The 20,444-nt window shown below is 38.9% G+C and overlaps 1 protein-coding gene across 1 annotated transcript in view; it reads right to left on the bottom strand.

The window, feature by feature from the left end:
* NCKAP5 (NCK associated protein 5) overlaps positions 1-20,444 on the bottom strand; it is a 962,745-nt gene that overhangs the window by 170,986 nt on the left and 771,315 nt on the right. The window contains 1 exon segment of the mRNA XM_044242595.1: positions 14,543-14,662. Within this exon segment, the coding sequence (XP_044098530.1) occupies positions 14,543-14,662 (120 nt within the window).

Genomic DNA, 20,444 nt, shown 5'->3' with positions numbered 1-20,444 from the left:
CCCTAGCCCTGAACTACTTTTGGTGCCTCGGGTTTATTAAATGAAAAAAAAGGAATGGCAGGGGTGGATGGACGGGGTGGGAGGAGTAGCATTTTGGATACAGGAATGACATACAAAATGGAATGGTTGAAGGAAAACCTATGTCATGTTCCATGGAGTATATTTCTGCTTGGCTAGAGTAAAGAATTTGTGTCAGATGGGGACGCCTGGGTGGCGCAGTTGGTTAAACGACTGACTCCAGCTCAGGGCGTGATCCTGGAGTCCCGGGATCGAGTCCCACATCAGGCTCCCAGCTCCATGGGGAGTCTGCTTCGCTCTCTGACCTTCTCCTCGCTCATGCTCTCTCTCACTGTCTCTCTCTCTCAAATAAATAAAATAAAATCTTAAAAAAAAAAATTAAAAAAAAAAAAGAATTTGTGTCAGAAAAGACAGGAAAGAGAGAGAAAGAGAGAGAGAGAGAGAGAGATATGAAGCCATTGAGGGTGAAGTGAGTCTATAGAGGGTTTTGGATGCCTGCTGAAGAGAGGAGAAATGACATCTTGCCATAACCCTGAAGGTTCTTTCCCATATTCTCTGCTGCTCTTACTTGATCCCAAACCAACCTTGTGTGGGGCATCTAATAATTGAAAGCCCTGCCCTATAGAGGCTGTGTGATCTTTCAAAGTGTCCTTTACCGCTCAGAAAGGCCACTTTTTGTGCTTCAGACAAGTGAATACCCTTCATAGGGCTTATGACATGAGCGAGAGTCCCTGCTGCACATTCCTTCTATGTTTTCAGGTCCGATAGATGCCCACAATGAAGCCACCGAAGTCCTCTGATCTTGCAGGATAACAGATCACGGCTGGTGGTATTCGGCCATCTGGGTCCTGGTGTCACTCACCATCCCTCCAACATCACTGGTCTGCTCCTCCCGTCACCCTGTGGGTCTCTCTAAATTAGATCCCAGGTCTGTAGGGCAGAGCAGAGGCCACCTCTATGCCTGGCATGTAAGCTTCGCAGGGAAAGAGCTGGTCAATTTCAGAAACTCATGAGGCAAATGTGCATCTTAGCAGTGTGGGAAGCCTGGTGGCTATTCTAAATAGGTATGGATTTTGTTTTGTTTTGCTTTGTCTTTTGGCCTCTTCTCCTGACTCCATCTAGTTGTGGCTCAAGAGAGGCACTGATCCATCTGAATGAAAAGTTTCTACCTCCAGAACTGAAGAACCATTGTGCCGCTCTCTACTCAGCCCTTTGTGTAGTCACCTACTCCTCCCTTACTACTCTGTGTTATTCCAAAGTCTCCTCTTCTCCTTTCCATCTCACGTCTCACTTCAACTGTGTATATTTAGAAAGTGCCTTAGAAGGAGATGTGTGTACCTCTTCAAAAGCAAAGACACACTTTGAACAACATTGAACATGGTAGAAGGTTTCTAATTCTCAGACTGACCAAATGTTCTGCAGAAGATAATGTCTTGTTCGTTATTAACTGATAGTTCAAGTTCCAGGTAGCTCTGCACAGCTGTGTTCACTATGAAATCACAGGTTCTAAGGTAGTAAGGAGTGTAAATGCCTAAAAAAACCAAAACAAAACAAAACAAAAAAAGCCCTCTGCTCCTCAAAGATAAAGAAAAGGATTAAAGAGGAGCTGGATGGCTTAGTTGGTTAATCATCTGCCTTCTCCTTGGTTGTGATCCCGGGGTCCTGGGATTGAGCCCTGCGTTGGGCTCCCTGCACAGCGGGAGCCGGCTTCTCCCTATGCCTCTGCCCTCCCTGCACCTCGTGCTCTCTCTTTCTGAAATAAATAAAATCATTTTAAAAAGGATTAAAAATATTAATTGGGTACCTAGCAACAGGGAAATTAATAGAAAAACACATCCAAGTGGACAGAAAAAGGCATAGTCTTCAAACTAAGATTACAATCTTATTGCAATTAGAAACATCCCCCTCAATACTGATAACATCAAATGGTGACAGAGGTTGTTCTCGGCCTCAGTCCTCCTCACCAGAAGACCAACCATCTGTGGCTAGGACACCACTCTGAAAATCCCCAAAGACAGGCGTGAGGTTGAAGAACCACTCTGGACTACAGAGACCAAGAAGGACCACATCAAAAGGGTAAAAGAAACAGCCATACGCTGACTGCCACCTGTCCAAAAGGGCACCAGATCACTGCCCCAAGATGGCTCTTGGGGCCTATGGTTTCTCCACTGGGAGAAAAGGTGTCTGAGGTGGATATGTAGGCTGCCTAGCATTGTGGGTCTCTTTCTGGGAGGTTCACTTGGGTCTCATCCCATGGAGACTGCAAGAATCTTTGGAGCTTGGGCACTGGAGACGAGATCGAGACAGAAAAGAGGGGCATGTCTTACAGCCACCAGTGCTTGGATCTGGGTAGTCCAAGTTCCCCCTTGCAGTGGTGCCTGAGATCCCAGCTGGTGGCTTTGCCTATCTGCAGAGATAAGATAGTGACCCCATCAGGCCAGGGAACTCAGTATATAGTTCTGCCTGATTTTGGTCCCCAAACAATGAGCTGTGCTGGCCTCTGGGCCTGTTCTGCTACCCCACCCAGCCAGGCAAGGGAATTTGTAGCCCTAATTACCACTGTAGCTTCCAGCTCCACCTGATCAGGAAACCTACCCAGAGCACCTGGGAAGCCGTGTAGCCCATCATACAATCCCACTTATAATGGCATTTGAGCAGAGAGGTCAGCCAGCAGCTCTTACCATCTGCAGAGCCCAGCTGGTGGCTTCAACTGGCCAGAGAACTTGGTGTACAGTTATGCCTCATTTGGGTCCTTGGTCAGTGAGTTATGCCAACCTTGAAACCTGTTTTGCTGCACCAGCCAGACAAGGAAGTGGGCTCATGACCCCACCTACTGCTGTGTATAGCCCTCTCTCTCACCACCAGGAAGTATAACCAGAGCACCGGGGGCTGCATGGCTCACTGTAGAGCCATGCTTTGTGGTGGCACTCAGAGAACCCAGCCAGCAGCTCTGCCCATCAGCAGAGCTGATGATCCTGTCTGACCAGGGAGCTCAGTGGTTAGCTCTTCCTGATTCTGGGCCACAACCAACATGGTATAACAACTTTCCCAGCCACTGAAGCATATTCACAGGCTTCCTCAACTGCTGTATATAGCCCCCACTCCAACCCAGTTAGAAAGCCTGACCAGCAAATATGGGCAACTGTGGAGCCCAACCTACAGCTGCATTTTGGAAGGTAACCAAGCCAGCAGTCCTATCCAACTGCTCCTAGCCAGTGGCACACCCATCTAGGATCTAGAACAGTGCCTAACCCAAATAGACACCCCAATAGCAAGCCCCACTTTTCCAAGAATGTTACCAGCTGACCTATTCTGAAACCTAAGATAAGCTGAATAGTGAAGAACTGCCTCTGCCAAAGCTAACCTATAAAGTCTGGAGGATGAGACCACTCACTCAAATGTACAGACACTAATGAAAGTCATCAAGGTCCATAATCAGGTAAATATGACAGCACAAAAAGAAACTATAAAGCTTTAATAACTATCTCTGAAGAAATAAAGATCTATAAGCCGATAAATAATTCAGAATTACCCTCTAAAGGAAGTTTAGTAAACTACAAGAACACACAGTCAACTACAAAATATTAGGGATACAATAAATAAACAAAATGAGAAGTTCAACAAAGAAGAAACCACTAAAAAAACCCAGAAATTATAAAGCTGAAGAATACAATAACTGAGGAATTCAACAAAGAGCGTCAACATCAGACTCAACCAAATAGAAGAAAAATTAGTAAACTGGAAAATAGATTATGTGAAACTATCCAATCATTGAAGCAAAAAGAAAAAGAAAAAGAAAGAAAAAGGATGAAAAAAGCCTATAGCACTTACAGGGCTAATAACAATATACACATTATAAGAATTCCAGAAGAGAATATAAGGAGAAAAAAACGGAACATATGTTCAAAGCAAAACTGGTTGAAAACATCCCAAACCTAGGGAGAGAAATGGATAACCAAATTCATGAGACCAAAAAATCCTGAATAGGTTGGACATGAAAAGGCTACACTGAGACACATAATAATTAACTTTTCAAGTCAAAGACAAACATAATTTTGGAAATAGCAAGAGAAGAGTGACATGTCACATGCCTGGGAGCTCCACACAACCATGGATGAATTTCTCAATAGAAACTTTGCAAATTAAGAGAAAAATAGCATGATATATTAAACATATTGAAAGAAAGACTTAAACCTATTAGAGCCATCCTTCAGAAATGAAGGACATAAAGACTTTCCTTAACAAACAAAAGTTGAGGAAGCTCATTGCCACTAAACCTGTCTTATAAGAAATGCTAAAAGGTGTTTTTTATGTGGAAATAAAGCTATGCTAATTAACATTGTAAAAACATATAACTATATGTGTAAAATTCACTGGTAATGATAAATATAAAGTCAGAAACAGATTCTAATATTGTAGTGGTGTGCATAGTTCACTCACAACTCTGGTTTTAAAGTAAAGAAAATGCATTGAAAATAACCAGAAGGACAACAATTTGTTATTGAATATACAATATAAAACTAAAGAAACTGTAACATCAATAACCTAAAATGTGAAAGGAGAGAAGAGAAAGTATAAAGCTTCTCTTTGCTATCCAAGTAAGGTTGTTATCAGCTTACAATAGGATATTATAAATACAAAATATTTCATATAAGCCTCATGATAACCACAAAGGAAAAACCTGTAGCAGTTACACAAAAGATCATAAAGGAGGAAAGCATATTGTTACAAGAAATCAACAAATCACAAAAGATGACAGAAAGATAAGAAGCAAGGAACAAAGCATCTACAAAATCAGAAAACAACAAAATGGCAATAAGAAGTCCCTAGATATTAATAATTACTTTAAACATGAATGAATTAAATTATTTAATTAAAAGACTTAGAATGGGTGAATGGATTTTCTTAAAAAAAGTCCAATGATATGTTGCCTACAAAAGACTTACTTTGGTTTTAAAGACACACATAGACTGAGAGTAAAGAGATAGAAAAAGATATTTTAAATATGGCAAACCAGGAAAAAAAAAAAAGCAGGAGTAGCTATATTTATATAAGACAAAGTAAACTTTAAGCTAAAAATGGTCAAAAGAGACAAATAAGGGCATTATATAATTATAAAGGGGTCAATCCATCAAGAATATATAGTAACTGTAAATATTATACACGCAGCATTAAAACACCCAAATATGTTAAAAGCATATTAACAGAACTGAAGGCAGAGAGATAGTGTGCAATATTAGAGAACTTCTATACTCCATTCTCAATAATAGGTAGATCATACATACAGAGAATCAATAAAGAAATAGCAGATTTGTACAACACTAGGGACAAAATAGGCCTAACACACATAGAATATTCCATCCAACAATAGTGGGATATACATTATTCTTAAGCACATGGGGAACATTTTCTAGGATAGATCAAATGTGAGGCAACAAAACAAGTCTTAGCAAATTTAAGAATATTGAAATCATTCAAGTTTTTGTTTTTCCCCCTGACCACATTAATAGGAAACTAAAAATCAGTAATAGGAAGAAAACTAGAAATTCACAACTACATGAAAATTAAACAATATGCTCCTGAACAACCAATGGATCAAAGGAGAACTCAAAAGATAAACTAAAAAGGTATCTTGAGACAAACACAAATGAAAATACAACATGTCAATACTTATAGGGCACCACAAAAACAGTTCCAAGAGGAAATTTTAAAGTGATGAACACATACATCAAGGAAAAAGAACAATCTCAAATAAATAATCTAACTTTAAATCTCAAGGAACTAAAAAAAAAAAAAAGAGAGAGAGAGAGAGAGACTGAGCCCAAAGGTAGCAGAAGGAAGGAAATGATTAAGATTAGAACAGAAATAAATGAAATAGAGAACAGGAAAACAATACAAAAGATTAACACAACTAAGATGGTTCTTTGAAAAGATAAAATTGATAAATATTTACCTGGATTAGCCATGAAAAAAAAAAAAAAAGACAGAGGACCCAAATCAAACAAATTATAAATGAAAGAGGAGACATTACAAATTATAACACGGAAATACTAAAGATCATAAGAGATCGTTATGAACGATTATATTCCAATTACTATGAACAGTTATATGTCAATAAATTGAATAACCTATTTAAAAAAAAGGAAAAGATGTTGAGAAATATGAAACCTACTATAGTTGAATCATGAGTGGAAAATCTGAAAAGACCAGTAATGAATAGAGATTGAATCAATAGTCTAAAATCTCCCAACAAAGAAAAGCCTAGGACCAGAGGTTTTGCTGGTGAATTTTACTGAACACTTAAAGAAGAATTAATGCCAATTCTTCCCAAACTCTTCCAAAAAAATTGGAGAGTACTGAACCACTCCCCAAATCATTTTACAAAGCTAGATTACCAAGATATCAAAGATAGATAAAGGCAGTACCAGAAAAGAAAACAGTAGGCAATGTCCCCAATGAACATTGGTGCAAAAATTCTCAACAAAATACTTGCAAAATAATCCAACAGCACATAAAACAGATCATACTCCATGACCAGCTGGGATTGATCCCTGAAATGCAAGAATGGCTCAGCATATGAGAATCAATAAAAGTGCTACATCACATTAATAAAATAAAAGATAAAATTATATGATCATCTCAGTAGGGACAGAAAAAACACTTGATAAAATTTCATGTTCTTTCATAATAAAAACTCTCAACAAACTGAGTATAGAAGGAATATACCTCTACATAATAAAGGCAACATATGACAGGCTTAAAGCTAATGTCGTACTTAGTGACCAATTTTTTTTTTTCCTAAGATTAAGCATAAGAGAAGAGTGCCCACCCTCACCACTCTTATTCAACAGAGTACAGGGAGTCTAACCAGAGCATTCAGATAAGAAAGAGAAAGAAAACCATCAGAATCAGAAAGAACAAAGTAAAACAGTCTCTAATTGCAGATGATGTGATTTTACATATAGAAAATCCTAAAAACTCCACCAAAGAGCAATTAGACTTAATCAATGAATTCAGTAAAGTTGCAGGATACAAAATCAACATAAAAAAAAAGTCAGTAGCATTTCTATACACTAACAATGAATTATCTGAAAAATAAATAAATAAAAGAATCCCATTAACAATAGCATAAAACCAATAAAATACTTGGGAATGGATCTAACCAAGGAGGTGAAAATTTCTACACTGGAAACTACTAAGCACTAATGAAAGAAATTGAAGGAAACACAAATAAATGGAAAAATATCTTGTGTTCTTGGGCTGGAGAAGCTAATTTTGTTAAAATGTCCTTATTAACCTAAACCATGTAAAGATTCAATAAAATCTCTATCAAGATTTCAGTGACTTTTTTTACAGAAATAGAAAAAAAAAAAACAATCCTAAGTTATTTTAGAACTACAAAGGACTCTAGGTAGCTAAAATAATCTTGAGAAAAAAGAACAAAGCTGAAGGCATCACAATTCCAGATTTCAAATATATTACAAAGTCATAGTAGTCAATATAAAATGATATTGGCATAAAAACATACAGACTAATGGAACAAAACTGAGAGACCACCCCCCTAAAAAACCCCATGTATATATGGTCAACTAAGGATAGTCAAAGAAGTGAAGAACACTCACTGGAGAAAATACAGTCTTTAATAAATGGTGCTGAGAAAATTGAATATTAACATGCAAAAGAATGAAACAAAAATACTATTTGATAGCATGTACAAAATTAACCTGAAATGGGTTAAGGTTTAAACGTAAGAACCGGAACCAATAAAATCCTAGGAGCAAAGACTATGAATAACCTCCTTGAAACTGATCTGGGCTGTGATTTGTTGGATATGAAACCTAAAGCACAAGCAACAAAATAAAAAAGGAACAAGTGAGACTACATCAACCTAAAATGATTCTTCACAGCAAAACAAATGATCAACAAAAAGAAAAGACAACTTATGGAATGGAAGCAAACATTTGCAAACCAAGCTTCTGATAAGGGGTTAATATCTAGAATACAGAGATAGCAAACTCATACAAACCAATGGCCAAGAATCAAATAATCTCATTTAAAAATGGGTAAAGGACCCAAATAGACATTTTTTCCAAAGAAGATATTCAAATAGCCAACAGGTATTTGGAAAGCTTCTTGATATCATTAATCACCAGTGACATGCAAATCAAAACCACAGGATATCATCTGATGCCTGTTAGAATGAGTATTATCTAAAGATAAAAAATAACAAGTGCTGATGAGGAGGTACTGTTGGAAGGAGTGTAAATTGTGACAGGCTTTATGGAAGTAGCATGGACATTCCTTAAAATGTTGAACATAAAACAACCATATGATTCAACAACTTCTGGGCATATAGGCAAAGGAAACAAAATCGTTATCTCAAGGAGGTATCTGCACGCTCATGTTCATTTCATTACTAACTAATTCAGCTCGTGTTCATTTCAGTATTTATTAATCAATTAAGTGTTCATTAATAGGTGAATGAAATTAAAAATGTGATAAACACACATACACACATATGCACACAATTCCCTGGTACATGAATGGACAAGGTGTGACATATGGAATATTACTCAGTCACACACAAAAAATCCAGGCATTTGTGACAACATGGATGGACGTTGAGGGCATTATGGTACAACAGAAAAAGACACATACTATATTATCTTATTTATGTGAAGTATCTTATAAAACAGAACTCATAGAAACAGAGAAGAGATTGGTGGTTGCCCCAGGTTGAGAATGGCAGTGTGGGGGAAACTGGTGAAGGTGGTCAAACCTTCCAGTTATAAATAAATCCTGGATATATAATGTACAGCATGGTGACTAGAGTTGACAACACTGTACTGTGTATTAGAAAGCTGCTAAGTAAGTAGAACTTAAATGTTCTCATCACAAGAAAAAAAAAATTCCAAGTATATGAAGTGTTGGCTGTTAACTTATTGTAGTGATTATTTCATAATAATTACATATATCAAATATTCTATTATACATTTTAAACCTATACAATGTTACAGCAATTATATCTTAATAAGTCTAGAAGAAAAAGTAATAAGGGCAATGAGATTGCTATATACCAAAAACAAAATTTTGTCCCACTAAAAACTCTATTCCATAAAAATGTATGAAATTAAGTATTAAACCATCAATAATATACAATGAATACATATTATGAGCAATGATAACATCAGTGGGAGGTAAAATGCAACATTCCGCAGAGTTCTTGCCCTCACAGAGATTAATCATAAATTAAGTGAAATGAAACATGGAATTCCCAGTTCTCACAGTTGCACTGCATGATCTCCACCATATCTGCTACAAGAGACTAAGATTCCAGAATTCCATAGAGAACCATGGCCTGCTGAACTGTGTGGGATGGGTCATCAATACTCTAGGAGTTTCAGTGAAGGGAAAGTTCCAGGAGAACTGCTCTGACCCTGGAAGGCCCCTGAAAGATGGCAGCACTTGGGTTAAGTCTCAGAGATTCAGATTCGTGGCTTGTGGATAGGTGGGGAGAAGAGAGTGTATTGTGTAGTATCCTGCTAAGTCAGTCTCATGAATAAATTTATGCTGTGAACATAAAGATTTAGGTAAGAAAAGAATCAATCAGAAGTACAGTAGAATTTTTAAGTCTTCTCATCTCATATAAAATAATACCATAAAACAAAACACTAGCAAGCAAAAAAAAAAGACCTCAAAACAAAGAGTATTCTAAGAAGTGACAGCAAATGTTTACACTTTGGTTCTAAGCTGTCAGATTCCCAACTGTTTGTGTGAATAATCTACACTATAACATTTTTTTTCTTTCTATCTTGGCCTAAGGATATGGGTATAAGACCCTTTGAAATATCAGATGAGAAGGAAAAGAAAAAACAAAAACTGTGTTCAGCAAAAAAAAAAAAAAAAAAAAGAGACAGAGAGAGAAAGAGAGAATATTACATTTTATGAGAATGATGATAACAGAGGTGTCTAAAATAAAACCAAAGCAGAACCCACAGGAGAGGGGAAAATCATGGATGCCACAAATCAAGAGGCTTTCAGAACTGTGTAAATACGGTAGTCTTCTTGTTGAGATTTCACTGCAGAAGCCCTCTGATCTGACTTGATCACAAGTGGCTCGGTTAATCAAAATGTCAGAATACAGAATCAGAAAAATGTTCCTTATCCTCATTTGTGTTCCCTGCAGAGGGAGCTTAAAAGGGAGGTGGAAGGGAGGGACCTGAGCCGGATCACTGGTTTTGATTCCCACTCGATCAATTACCAGCTGGGGGACTTCGTGCCTGAGTGTCCCCATTTTTTTTTTTTTCCCCCAATTTATTTATTTTCAGAAAAACATTATTCATTATTTTTCACCACACCCAGTGCTCCATGCAAGCTGTGCCCTCTATAATACCCACCACCTGGTACCCCAACCTCCCACCCCCCCGCCACTTCAAACCCTTCAGACTGTTTTTCAGAGTCCATAGTCTCTCATGGTTCACCTCCCCTTCCAATTTACCCAAATTCCGTACTACTCTCTAATGTCCCTTGTCCTCCATGCTATTGGTTATGCTCCACAAATGAGGGAAACCATATGATAATTGACTCTCTCTGCTTGACTGATTTCACTCAGCATAATCTCTTCCAGTCCCGTCCATGTTGCTACAAAAGTTGGATATTCGTCCTTTCTGATGGAGGCATAATACTCCATAGTGTATATGGACCACATCTTCCTTATCCATTCATCCGTTGAAGGGCATCTTGGTTCTTTCCATAGTTTGGCGACTGTGGCCATTGCTGCTATAAACATTGGGGTACAGATGGCCCTTCTTTTCACGACATCTGTATCTTTGGGGTAAATACCCAGGAGTGCACCCCATTTTAAAAATGGATGCAAGGATACTGCCTGCCTCATTGGATTGTAATGGAGATGACATTGGTGAGCTCCTTAAAGGCTGTAGAAAAGTATCTGATATGTGGAAAACACTATGCATTTTTAAATAACACTGTTGGTAGGGCCAAGGCTACTTCTTTGCCTAGGGATCCTATTATTAGAGTCTGTTTTGTTTGGCTTTTTGGGGTGGGGGAGGGGCATCAAACAAATGCTTTATGCATTGTTCATGCATATGTCTTTGTTTTGGATTTTCTTAACAGTGTAACAAGAACTTCAAATCACTTGGGAAACAATTTGCATGCAGAATGCCTCTATGTTTAATATAATTCTCCAGCTCCCACAATATTTTTGGTTAGGTACCTATATTTCATTTGCTCATAAACATTTATTTAGTGACTCGCCTTTATAGATGGTTTTGAAGCACTGAACTTTGTTTTATATAAATAATTCTTTGGATATCGCATTTCATCGGTTTATATAGTAGTTAAAAATGATATAATCGCCATCAATACTACTTGCAGAAACATAATGAGTTACAAAGATGGCTCATTTTTTGGTGAGCATTCAACCCAACTGGTAAGAGAAGAAAGTATCCTTAGCGGAGAACTCTATTAGTTGCCTATATTTGAGGAATTGAGTCTTGTTTGACATGATTTATAAGAAGAAATGGTGAGCGTTGGCTAATCCGGCCAGTAGATTCAAATAAGTTTAATTAGAGAATCGGGTTCCATTAAGAACATTCCTTTGGGATTTTACTGCTATCCTAACCTCTCAGTTCTTTGGAATTTAGCTCAAATCACTGATTTTAATACAAAGGGCCTCGTTACTCTGATTTGTTACCACCCCCAGTCCCAGAAATACCACTCTAGAAACTGGAATTGCCACAAAAGATTACTGCCATTCTTGATTTTCATTTTCAGGTTAGACCTTATTATTATTATTATTATTTTTTCCCCTCAGCATGGATCTGGTTCCCTTTGCAAATTTCCCAGACTTCGTCAACTAATCCATAGAACTATGCCTTTTTGTTTCTCCTATACAAAAAAAGGGGAAAAAAGCAAAAGCAAAAAAAAAAAAGGCGCTAAAGAATATCCACATGACAACTTCTTATTATCTTTGAGAGACAAAGACTGGTTCTTATAAATTATTTTCTTTTTTACTTTTCACAAGCTCTCTCCTAAAATCTCAGTGGGTTCAACACTCTTCTTTCTATATTTCTCTTCAAGAGGGCACTCTAGATTGTAGATAACCGTTAGGCTGTATTCAGCAGATGACACCTCAGATAAGATAAGGCATCTAAGATAAGCAGAAAACTACTTAGAAATCTATGGTACTGAATCTCCAGTCTATGGGCAGATGCTGTAAGTTCAGTAATAGTTGGGAGCAGGTACACTGATAGATTGGCTGCCCCTGAAAGCCACACCCTCAAATAGTCTGGGCTTGATGACATGACTGAGTACTCCCAAAGCATGCACGCGAGACAGGAAAAGTTCAGAGGAAGAGAGGGCATAAACTTCCCTTACGTGTATGCAAAATAACTACCAACTTGCAGAATAAATTTGTATCATTTATTCATTATTCCATTCAACAGATAATTATAAAGCTTCCATAGGTGCGAAGCAAGCATCGATTGCTTTTGCTGGAGCCAGTACTCCCCAGTATGTATTTGTGCCACCAGAAAATAAAAAAATCACAAGCCACATAATTAACAGACCCTCTAAAAAGCCAGCAACTCCATCTCTCTGTGACTGTAAGCTGTAGATGGTAGAGGACACGCAGCCCACTTTCTACCATTCTTTACAGAACTATTAACAGCCCATCTTTCAGAAATGTTATTTAAATTAGAATGGCTCCTGGAAGAGAAGACTATTTGGGGAGGAATATAAAGTGTGTTGGCTGAAAATACCCAGTGAATAAACACTGAGTTCTATTGTTAGCGTACACACCATTTCCTGCCATTTGGATATGGATTTCAGAAATTTGTGACAGCCAATGAAAAAGTTTAAACATCTATAGCACATGTGTTTATTATGGAAATAAGCCATCATGATTCATAAACAGGGACTACGGATCCTTAAACATTGCTCCAGAAAAGCCTGAAGTTAAACCAAGCAAAATGGAAAAAATTCATGAACATGCAACAGCTGTTGAAAGTAATTATAATATTGGATCTTGATATAAGAGAGCAAAAGAAATACAACTTTTTAACAGAGGCAAGACTCTCTCTGACAAACACTTCTTGTGGTTGGAACCAGGAAAGAGAATAGAAACAGACAATTTTTTTCTGCATAATTTTTGAGTTTTAAATTATGAATTATGTTTTAACAGATAAAGCAGAGGGGAGGTTAATTTAGGAGATGAGAACTACTGTACAATTGAGAGATTTGCTTTATTTAAATTTGGGGGAAAAATTATACTTTTGATGTTGGGCTTTATCGGGCATCTTTCTTTCAATGAAATGAATGGCAATTTCTTGTTATTTCCCTGAGGAGTCAAGGAAAGATGTTCATGCCAAAGTGCAGAGGGTAAATGAGCAGCACTGGCCCAGCCATCAGAACAGTGTTGTCCTGTAGAACCTCCAATGGCAATGGAAAAGTTCTGCATATGCATCACCCAATATGGCGGCTACCCTCTCTATGAGGCTTTTCAACACTTCCAGTGTGGCTAGTTTGACATAGAAACTTAATTTTCATTTAGTTTTCAATTTCCTCGTCACCATGCATTTAGTGGTGACAGTGCTGGGCAGTAGAGGTTAGAGGATACCTCTGTCTCCTCTCTCTTGCTCAGGCAACCAGGCCAGGCAGCTGGGGTTTAGTTTTCATACATTGTCACTGTGAAACCTTACTTACCCTTTGGTATATTAGCCTAAGAAGGGCTCTAAGCAAGGCTCATGGGAGCTTATTTGAGCAAATATACACATTATCAGGATTAAAAAACCCCAGGACACAGCAAAGATCAGCCTCCCAGCTCCCTTTGCCAATTCATGTGTCTCCCTGAAGTCAGGTATATTCTCTGGTGTTTTGTCAGGGACATCATCCAAAATGATTCCAATGGCTTGACTTTCCACAACTTTGCATGTTATGAAGGAAAGTCAAGAAGAGTTCAGTGAGAGCTTTTAGACAAGGAGAACACTGAGGCAGAATATAGGAAGAATTGTGTGTGAGGAGGAATTCTGCATGAAGACAGATATGAAAGGGGAAAAAAAAAAACAGCAGAATTTTTGATTAGAGAGAATTAAATAAAGAAATGTACTTGAATAAAGAACATAAAGTACACTGAATAAAGAAAGAAATTACATAAAACTCGTCCTTGCTTATCATAGAATGCAAGATCACTAATACAAGACCTCAAAGTAATCAATTATTTTCCGACTCCATTCCACAGTTTCACTCAGTTTACTAGAGGACACCTCTGATGGTACCTTTTACCTGTTTATTATTTGTTGATATCTTTATTTATCTAAACATAGCTTTCAAAAGTAAGATAAATTTAAAAGAGGCTCAATTTTAATGACATCCCTTGAGAAGGGAAAGAATCTGGGTTCCAGTGTATGATGCCTTGCCTATGGAGATACTGGAAACTTTTGAACTAAAGTAACTTTTTGTCAATAGCTTTTCAGAAGCAAGGATTGTTTTCCATATAAGCACATACCTGGAGGAGCAGATCAGAAGTTGGTCTGATTCGCTGTTGGAACAGGATGCTTAACGTTCGATTCTGTTGTTCCAAATCAAACACTCTTGTTTTCAACTTTACACATTCCTCCCTTAGATCCTACAACAAACACAGTGAAAGAAAAAAAAATCTATAACTGAAAGACACTTTTGCATATTATAACCATATTTCATCTGATATTTCAGACACATTAGTATAAAAATAGTATTTTTATCCTTCAAAGCCCCCAGGAATAAATCACATACAGTGTTTTCTTCCATAGCCCATTGTCTGACAGAATTATTATGTGCAGAGAAGACCAATTTAAAAAAAAAAAAGGTACCTTAAAATCAGGAGTGCATTAATCTAGCATGCTATTTTTGAAGATGGTAAATGTTAGCGATATAAAGTCAATTTGAGTTTCCACCTATATTTTTTGCCTTTTCACTGTCTTCATAAAAGCAATCATAAAGCACAAACCACAAGGACAATAATGTTTTTGCAGTGAATAGAGATTTGATGAACTAAAGAAACTATCACTTTTGATAGAGCCTTTTGCTGTCATTTGTGGAAACAAGTTGAAATTTCCAACGCTGGGGCTAATAGAGCCAGTGATGCATTTAGGGAGGGAGAAGAAACTCTGAAATGAAAGCTTTAAAAGGCCTCTTGAAACCTGCCTGTGCTCTGAACTGCTGGATTTCCATGTATTTGGGGTGGTTCATCTTGGTGCTGGAAAAGAAGCCGAGGAGCCATATCTGGGCATCCTTCTGGAACAGCTCTTTTGAACTGTTCAAAAACCACAGAGACCTCTTCCCTCCTTTTATGAGGGAAGCTATACCACAGGAGATTTAGGATTCTTTGGAATCCACCAAGGAACTGCCTCCCAAACGAACTTGTGATCAAGATACTTGTAGTACTTAAATGTCCGTACTCCAAGTACTCTCTTTGGCGGAGGTTCAAGAAAGACCAAGAAGAATAAAGCCCCCATTCAAAGCTCTTCAAAAGCTGATCTTTTTCTACATGTCAAATCTGATTTTTCCCTGCTTCCAGAATTTTTAAAAATGCTTCTGCTCTGGGCACCTGGGTGGCTCAGTGGGTTAAGGCCTCTGCCTCCAGCTCAGGTCATGATCCCAGGGTCATGGGATTGAGCCCTGCATTGGGCTCTCTGCTTGGCAGGAGCCTGCTTCCTCCTCTCTCTCTGCCTGCCTCTCTGCCTACTTGTAATCTCTGTCTGTCAAATAAATAAATAAAATCTTAAAAAAAAAAAATGCTTCTGCTCTTGCCATATAAAAAACAATTGTCTGCTTGCTGTCCTTGAAAGCTCGGCCATTCCTGCCATCCTCTCCCCTCTCCTGCCATCACATTCCCTTCTGACCCCCACTCCCACCCCCACCCCCACTGCCTGCCCCCATTCTATCCAGTCCTGTTTTGGCATTCTGGCTGACATTCATTTTAAAGTCTGTCTCCTCCCTGACTTCTTTTTTTTTTTTTTTTGTAAGATTTTATTTATTTGACAGATTACAAGTAGGCTGAAAGGCAGGCAGAGAGAGATAGAAAGGGGGAAGCAGGCTCCCCACTGAGCAGAGAGCCCGAGGCAGGGCTCGATCCCAGGACCCTGGGATCAAGACCTGAGCTGAAGGCAGAGGCTTTAACCCACTGAGCCACCCAGGCACTCCTCCTCCCTGACATTTTTATCTGGAATCCTACAAAGACCATTCTTTTTTCTGAACTCCTGTAGGCCTTCAGTGCCTCTTATAGGCCTTCAATGCCTCTTACAGGCCATTTAGCATGCACTCCTTTGTACTGATTTTATCTTTCATACTCTAAACTTACCTTGTCAAATAGATGGCAAAGGCAAGCATAAGAAGATACCCTAACAATCAACAGCACAAGCAGACTGTTCTAAGGCTCTTTTATTCCATCACTGGGCAATACACCACATATGGTAGGAACTTAAGAAACTGATTATTTTGTTAAGTGGGATGATGATGATGATGATGACAAATTCTATTCTCTAGTGATGTGTGACTGAGGCTCTAAGTTTCTTAGCACTTCCAGTGTGTGGATCTATATATTTTGATGTGGGGCAGCTTCAGGGCGTACTTAAGACTCTGTAAGCAACACAGAGAGTGAGGCAATAGCTCTGATCCCCAGCCCTAAACAAGAGGCATTCACAGAGGTCGTGGCCTGTCCTTAACCTTGTATGAAGCTAGACAGATCCAGCTTTGGAGGCTTAACCAGAGCCTCATTATACCCAGCTTATACATCATTTATTCTACTTATGGAGGGCAAGGGAATAGGCCGTGGTGAGGGTCACTGTACAGCTTATACTCTCCTCACCTTTGTAGTTAAATGGGTAGAATTTAGGCATAGTATATTTACAACTGATTGCTACCTGCAAATGCAGAGCATAGAAGAGAAATGTCATGTTCAGAACAAGGGTCCTGACTCCAGGCTCTGGGAGCATAGAAGAGAAATGTCATGTTCAGAACAAGGGCCCTGACTCCAAGCTCTGAGAAGCCATCAAAGGCAGGGGCAGGAGTGTGCATGTGAACTGGAGCACATATACCATTTGGCAGAGGCCACTCTGGGGGCCTAGGCACTGTTTACATTAAAAGGCTAAAGCTCTTTCCTTTATTTAGAATTCAATCCCTGTCTGTGTCTCATTTATTCTACATTCTGTTTCTAGCACGCATATAATTTCTCCCTGCCCCCAAATACTGTTTTCAGTACTGCTAATTAGGTAATTAATAAAACTTGACTGTGAAGTAAATAAATATTAATAGTACTGTTGGGTGGCAAAACATAATCATTCTCATTTGCAGGTGAAGAAATGGGAGCAGTAGCAGACAAGAGTGGGGTTACAGGGAGAAAGGAGACCTGGAAGGAACATCATTGATGACTTTTTGCAGCACAACTGAGATAACTTTAAAGAGTTCTTCAGATGGGTTTAAAAAAAAAAATTAAAAAAAGAAGAAAGAAAGAATGAAAGAAAAAAAATCAATATACTCTATAGAGATTTTTGTACAGGTACCCAAATTTCAATGGCCATTACTATTACTTAAGATGGTAAAAGTTCATTTAGCAGGAACACAATTGATTGGCCTTGAGAAATGTTCATCACTGTTGGTTCATCGAGATCACCACATGGGAGAGGAGGGATGTGACTTTGGTCTTACAATCACTGACCAACAGAATTGAGCTGCTTTGAGAAGCTGTAGACCTAAAAGAATCATTGTCTCTGTTGTTCTAACATTCTTGTCCTCTTTATTCAGGCTGTGGATGGTAAGTGATGCTGGACAGTTATCATCCCAAGAAATTGTATTCAAAATCACACATGCGTGCCCATGTACACAACACGTAAGTGGGTGGAAAGAGAGAGAGAGAGAGAGAGAAAGAAACAGCACTCTCTCTGACCGCTATAATGAGTCTTCAGCAGAGGGTGACAGCCAGCTCTCTGTGTCCTCTATGCTTACACCAGGAAACCACTGACATAAAGTAGCATATGACACATGGAGGTTGTCCACTAGCATCATTATTGTGACCCTGACAATGACAGAGGTGAGACCTAGACTCTCCTTCCCAAATAAAATGTTAGAAACCAAAGAGTACTCCACTCAGATGCAATCACTGGCTCCCTGAGGAGGCTGGGTCCTCTGTTCTCTCTCACATCCTAGTATGTCCAGGCCCCAAGAAGAAGACCCCTTCCTGAAATAAGAGAGAGACCTGACTTTATCAGGGGAGAGATAAAGCCAACAGTTTGACCATATTTAACATCGTATGAGAAAGTACAGTGGGTTCAAGAAAGTAGCCAGACCTGGTCCTTGTAATCCACTCGTCACTATCAGTTAGAAACAGAGTATGGATTAAAGCTGAAGGTGAGGGCAAAATATGCGGAGCAACGTGATATACTGGTCTACTGGACCTTGGGCATCTGTATGATCTCAAACCACAGCTTCTCTGGGTATCCAGACACTGTAATCCTGGGAAGTTTCATCTGCACTTGGGCTAAAAAAGATTCTGGATCTACTACTGGGTAGTACCTATAAGTACAACTGCTTCAGTGTATTTAGAGCTAAACCTCTCCCTGCTGAAGTCAGTTTAATAAAGTGTGGATTGCTTCGAAGCAGGACATACTGTGACATCACCAGAGTTTTAATGAAAATTATTTAAATCTGATTCTACCATGTAAAAATGATATTATGGTGATAAAGCTCTTTCAGATGCAATGTGTATCATGGGGATACGCCAGATTGGGAGTTGGGGGTCTGGACTCTGGTCCTCATTACCCACATGACCTTGAGGACGTGACTTATCCGCATTTTGCATCAGTTCCTTATCTATGAACTGAGCTACTGTACAAAACAGAATTTCAAGAGAATGCTGCTCCATGAGATGGCTTTTCAAGGGCCACCTCATTCCTTCCCTGAAGCTTGATGGTCACAAGACCCACCACTTTCTCCTGGTAACATTGCTTCTCAGCGGCTGTCACTGATACAGCCCTTTCTTTGCCTAGGATGCTAAGACTCATGTAAAAAGAAAAGCCATCTCTCAGACTCACCGAAGGCCTCAATGTGAAATGTCTACAAGGCAAGGCAGGTAAGTAACATAAATGTGTGCCTGAATCAGTCCAGCCCTAATGAACGGGAAGTGGTTAGCCCTGTGGCAAGCTGACTACTGCAAGCCTTCATCCCAAATGCATTCCAATTAAAACAGTTTTAAGCTGGGTGATGGCTGAACAAGTTTATGAAATCATAGTAAGTTAAGCCTATTACCGAAGCTAGCTGACCATCTCAGGATTACATGCTCGCTAAAGCCCCCAGCAACTGTGAAATACCGGGGTCCAAGATCAGATGGATTCTGAGAAAGCTTGACTCTAGTCAGTTTAGATTCCACACATGTCAGATCCTGAATATTCTTGCTAGCCAGGACTGTCAATGGTTCCAGAAGTTTTAAGAAATCCACTGGCTCCCTTGCCCTTTTGTTCTATTTCCTGCGGTTGTATCTAATAATTGGATTTCAATCCATCTGTTGACTTCCAAAGCCTCATCTCTGCTGCCAGACTACAGTGGGGGAAAACAGTAAGTGATCCTAGGGGATCGTGGAGGCTGAATGTTGCAAGATTTGGAGGGCAGGAACCCTAGAATGAACATATAGGCTTTGCCACTTCTTGCCATCAGAGCTATGGGAACCCTGTTTCCTTAGTCCTATCTTACAGGGTTGCAACGAAAACAAAATGACTTCATGCATTTAAAGTGCTGGACATGGAGTCTGACTCCTTGTAAGGTACACAGCAAGTATAAACAGACCCTCTTCCGGGAACTGGATCCTACATACTGAGTGGACATAGGTGGCCTGAATGCCCCTCCACAAGGGAAATGTGTAGAAGTTTGGAGTTCTTTCAGACACAAGCTAAAAAATGTACTCTGCTCCTGTCTGGTTGCTGCATGGCTAGATTTTATCATACAGAGCCTTATTCCATGTTGGGAAAAAAAGCGAAAAACCAAACCAAAACAAAAACACCATATAAATATTGGGTTATCCTAAAGAACATGCAAACAAAGCTGAAGTTGATATGCTAGAAAATGACTAGAGGAAAAAGGGTTTTCTTCCAAGTTTGATGATAGTGGCAAAAGAAAAAAAAAAAAGGCAGTAAAGAACCAGGACCATTACATTTTCAGTGAGTGTAATTGACTTAATGAAGATAAAATATATTTCAGACAAAAATATGAGTTTGGCCTGAATTATTGATTTCACTTGCTCTTGTAGCCTCGCACCTATGATTTGGAGTCACAAATGGAAGTGAGCTGGGTTTAATATTGTCACTTTAGCTTTATTGATCTAAAGGAGGGACAATCTGCTGTCTTAAGGGGATCCACAGGTTTCTGAGATAAATTGAATT

The sequence above is a fragment of the Neovison vison genome, chromosome 3 (genome assembly GCF_020171115.1).
Source record: "Neovison vison isolate M4711 chromosome 3, ASM_NN_V1, whole genome shotgun sequence".
In the NCBI taxonomy this organism is placed as follows: Eukaryota; Metazoa; Chordata; class Mammalia; order Carnivora; family Mustelidae; genus Neogale; species Neogale vison.
Note: the sequence above shows the minus strand (reverse complement) of the source record. Positions and strands in the feature narration are given on the sequence as shown.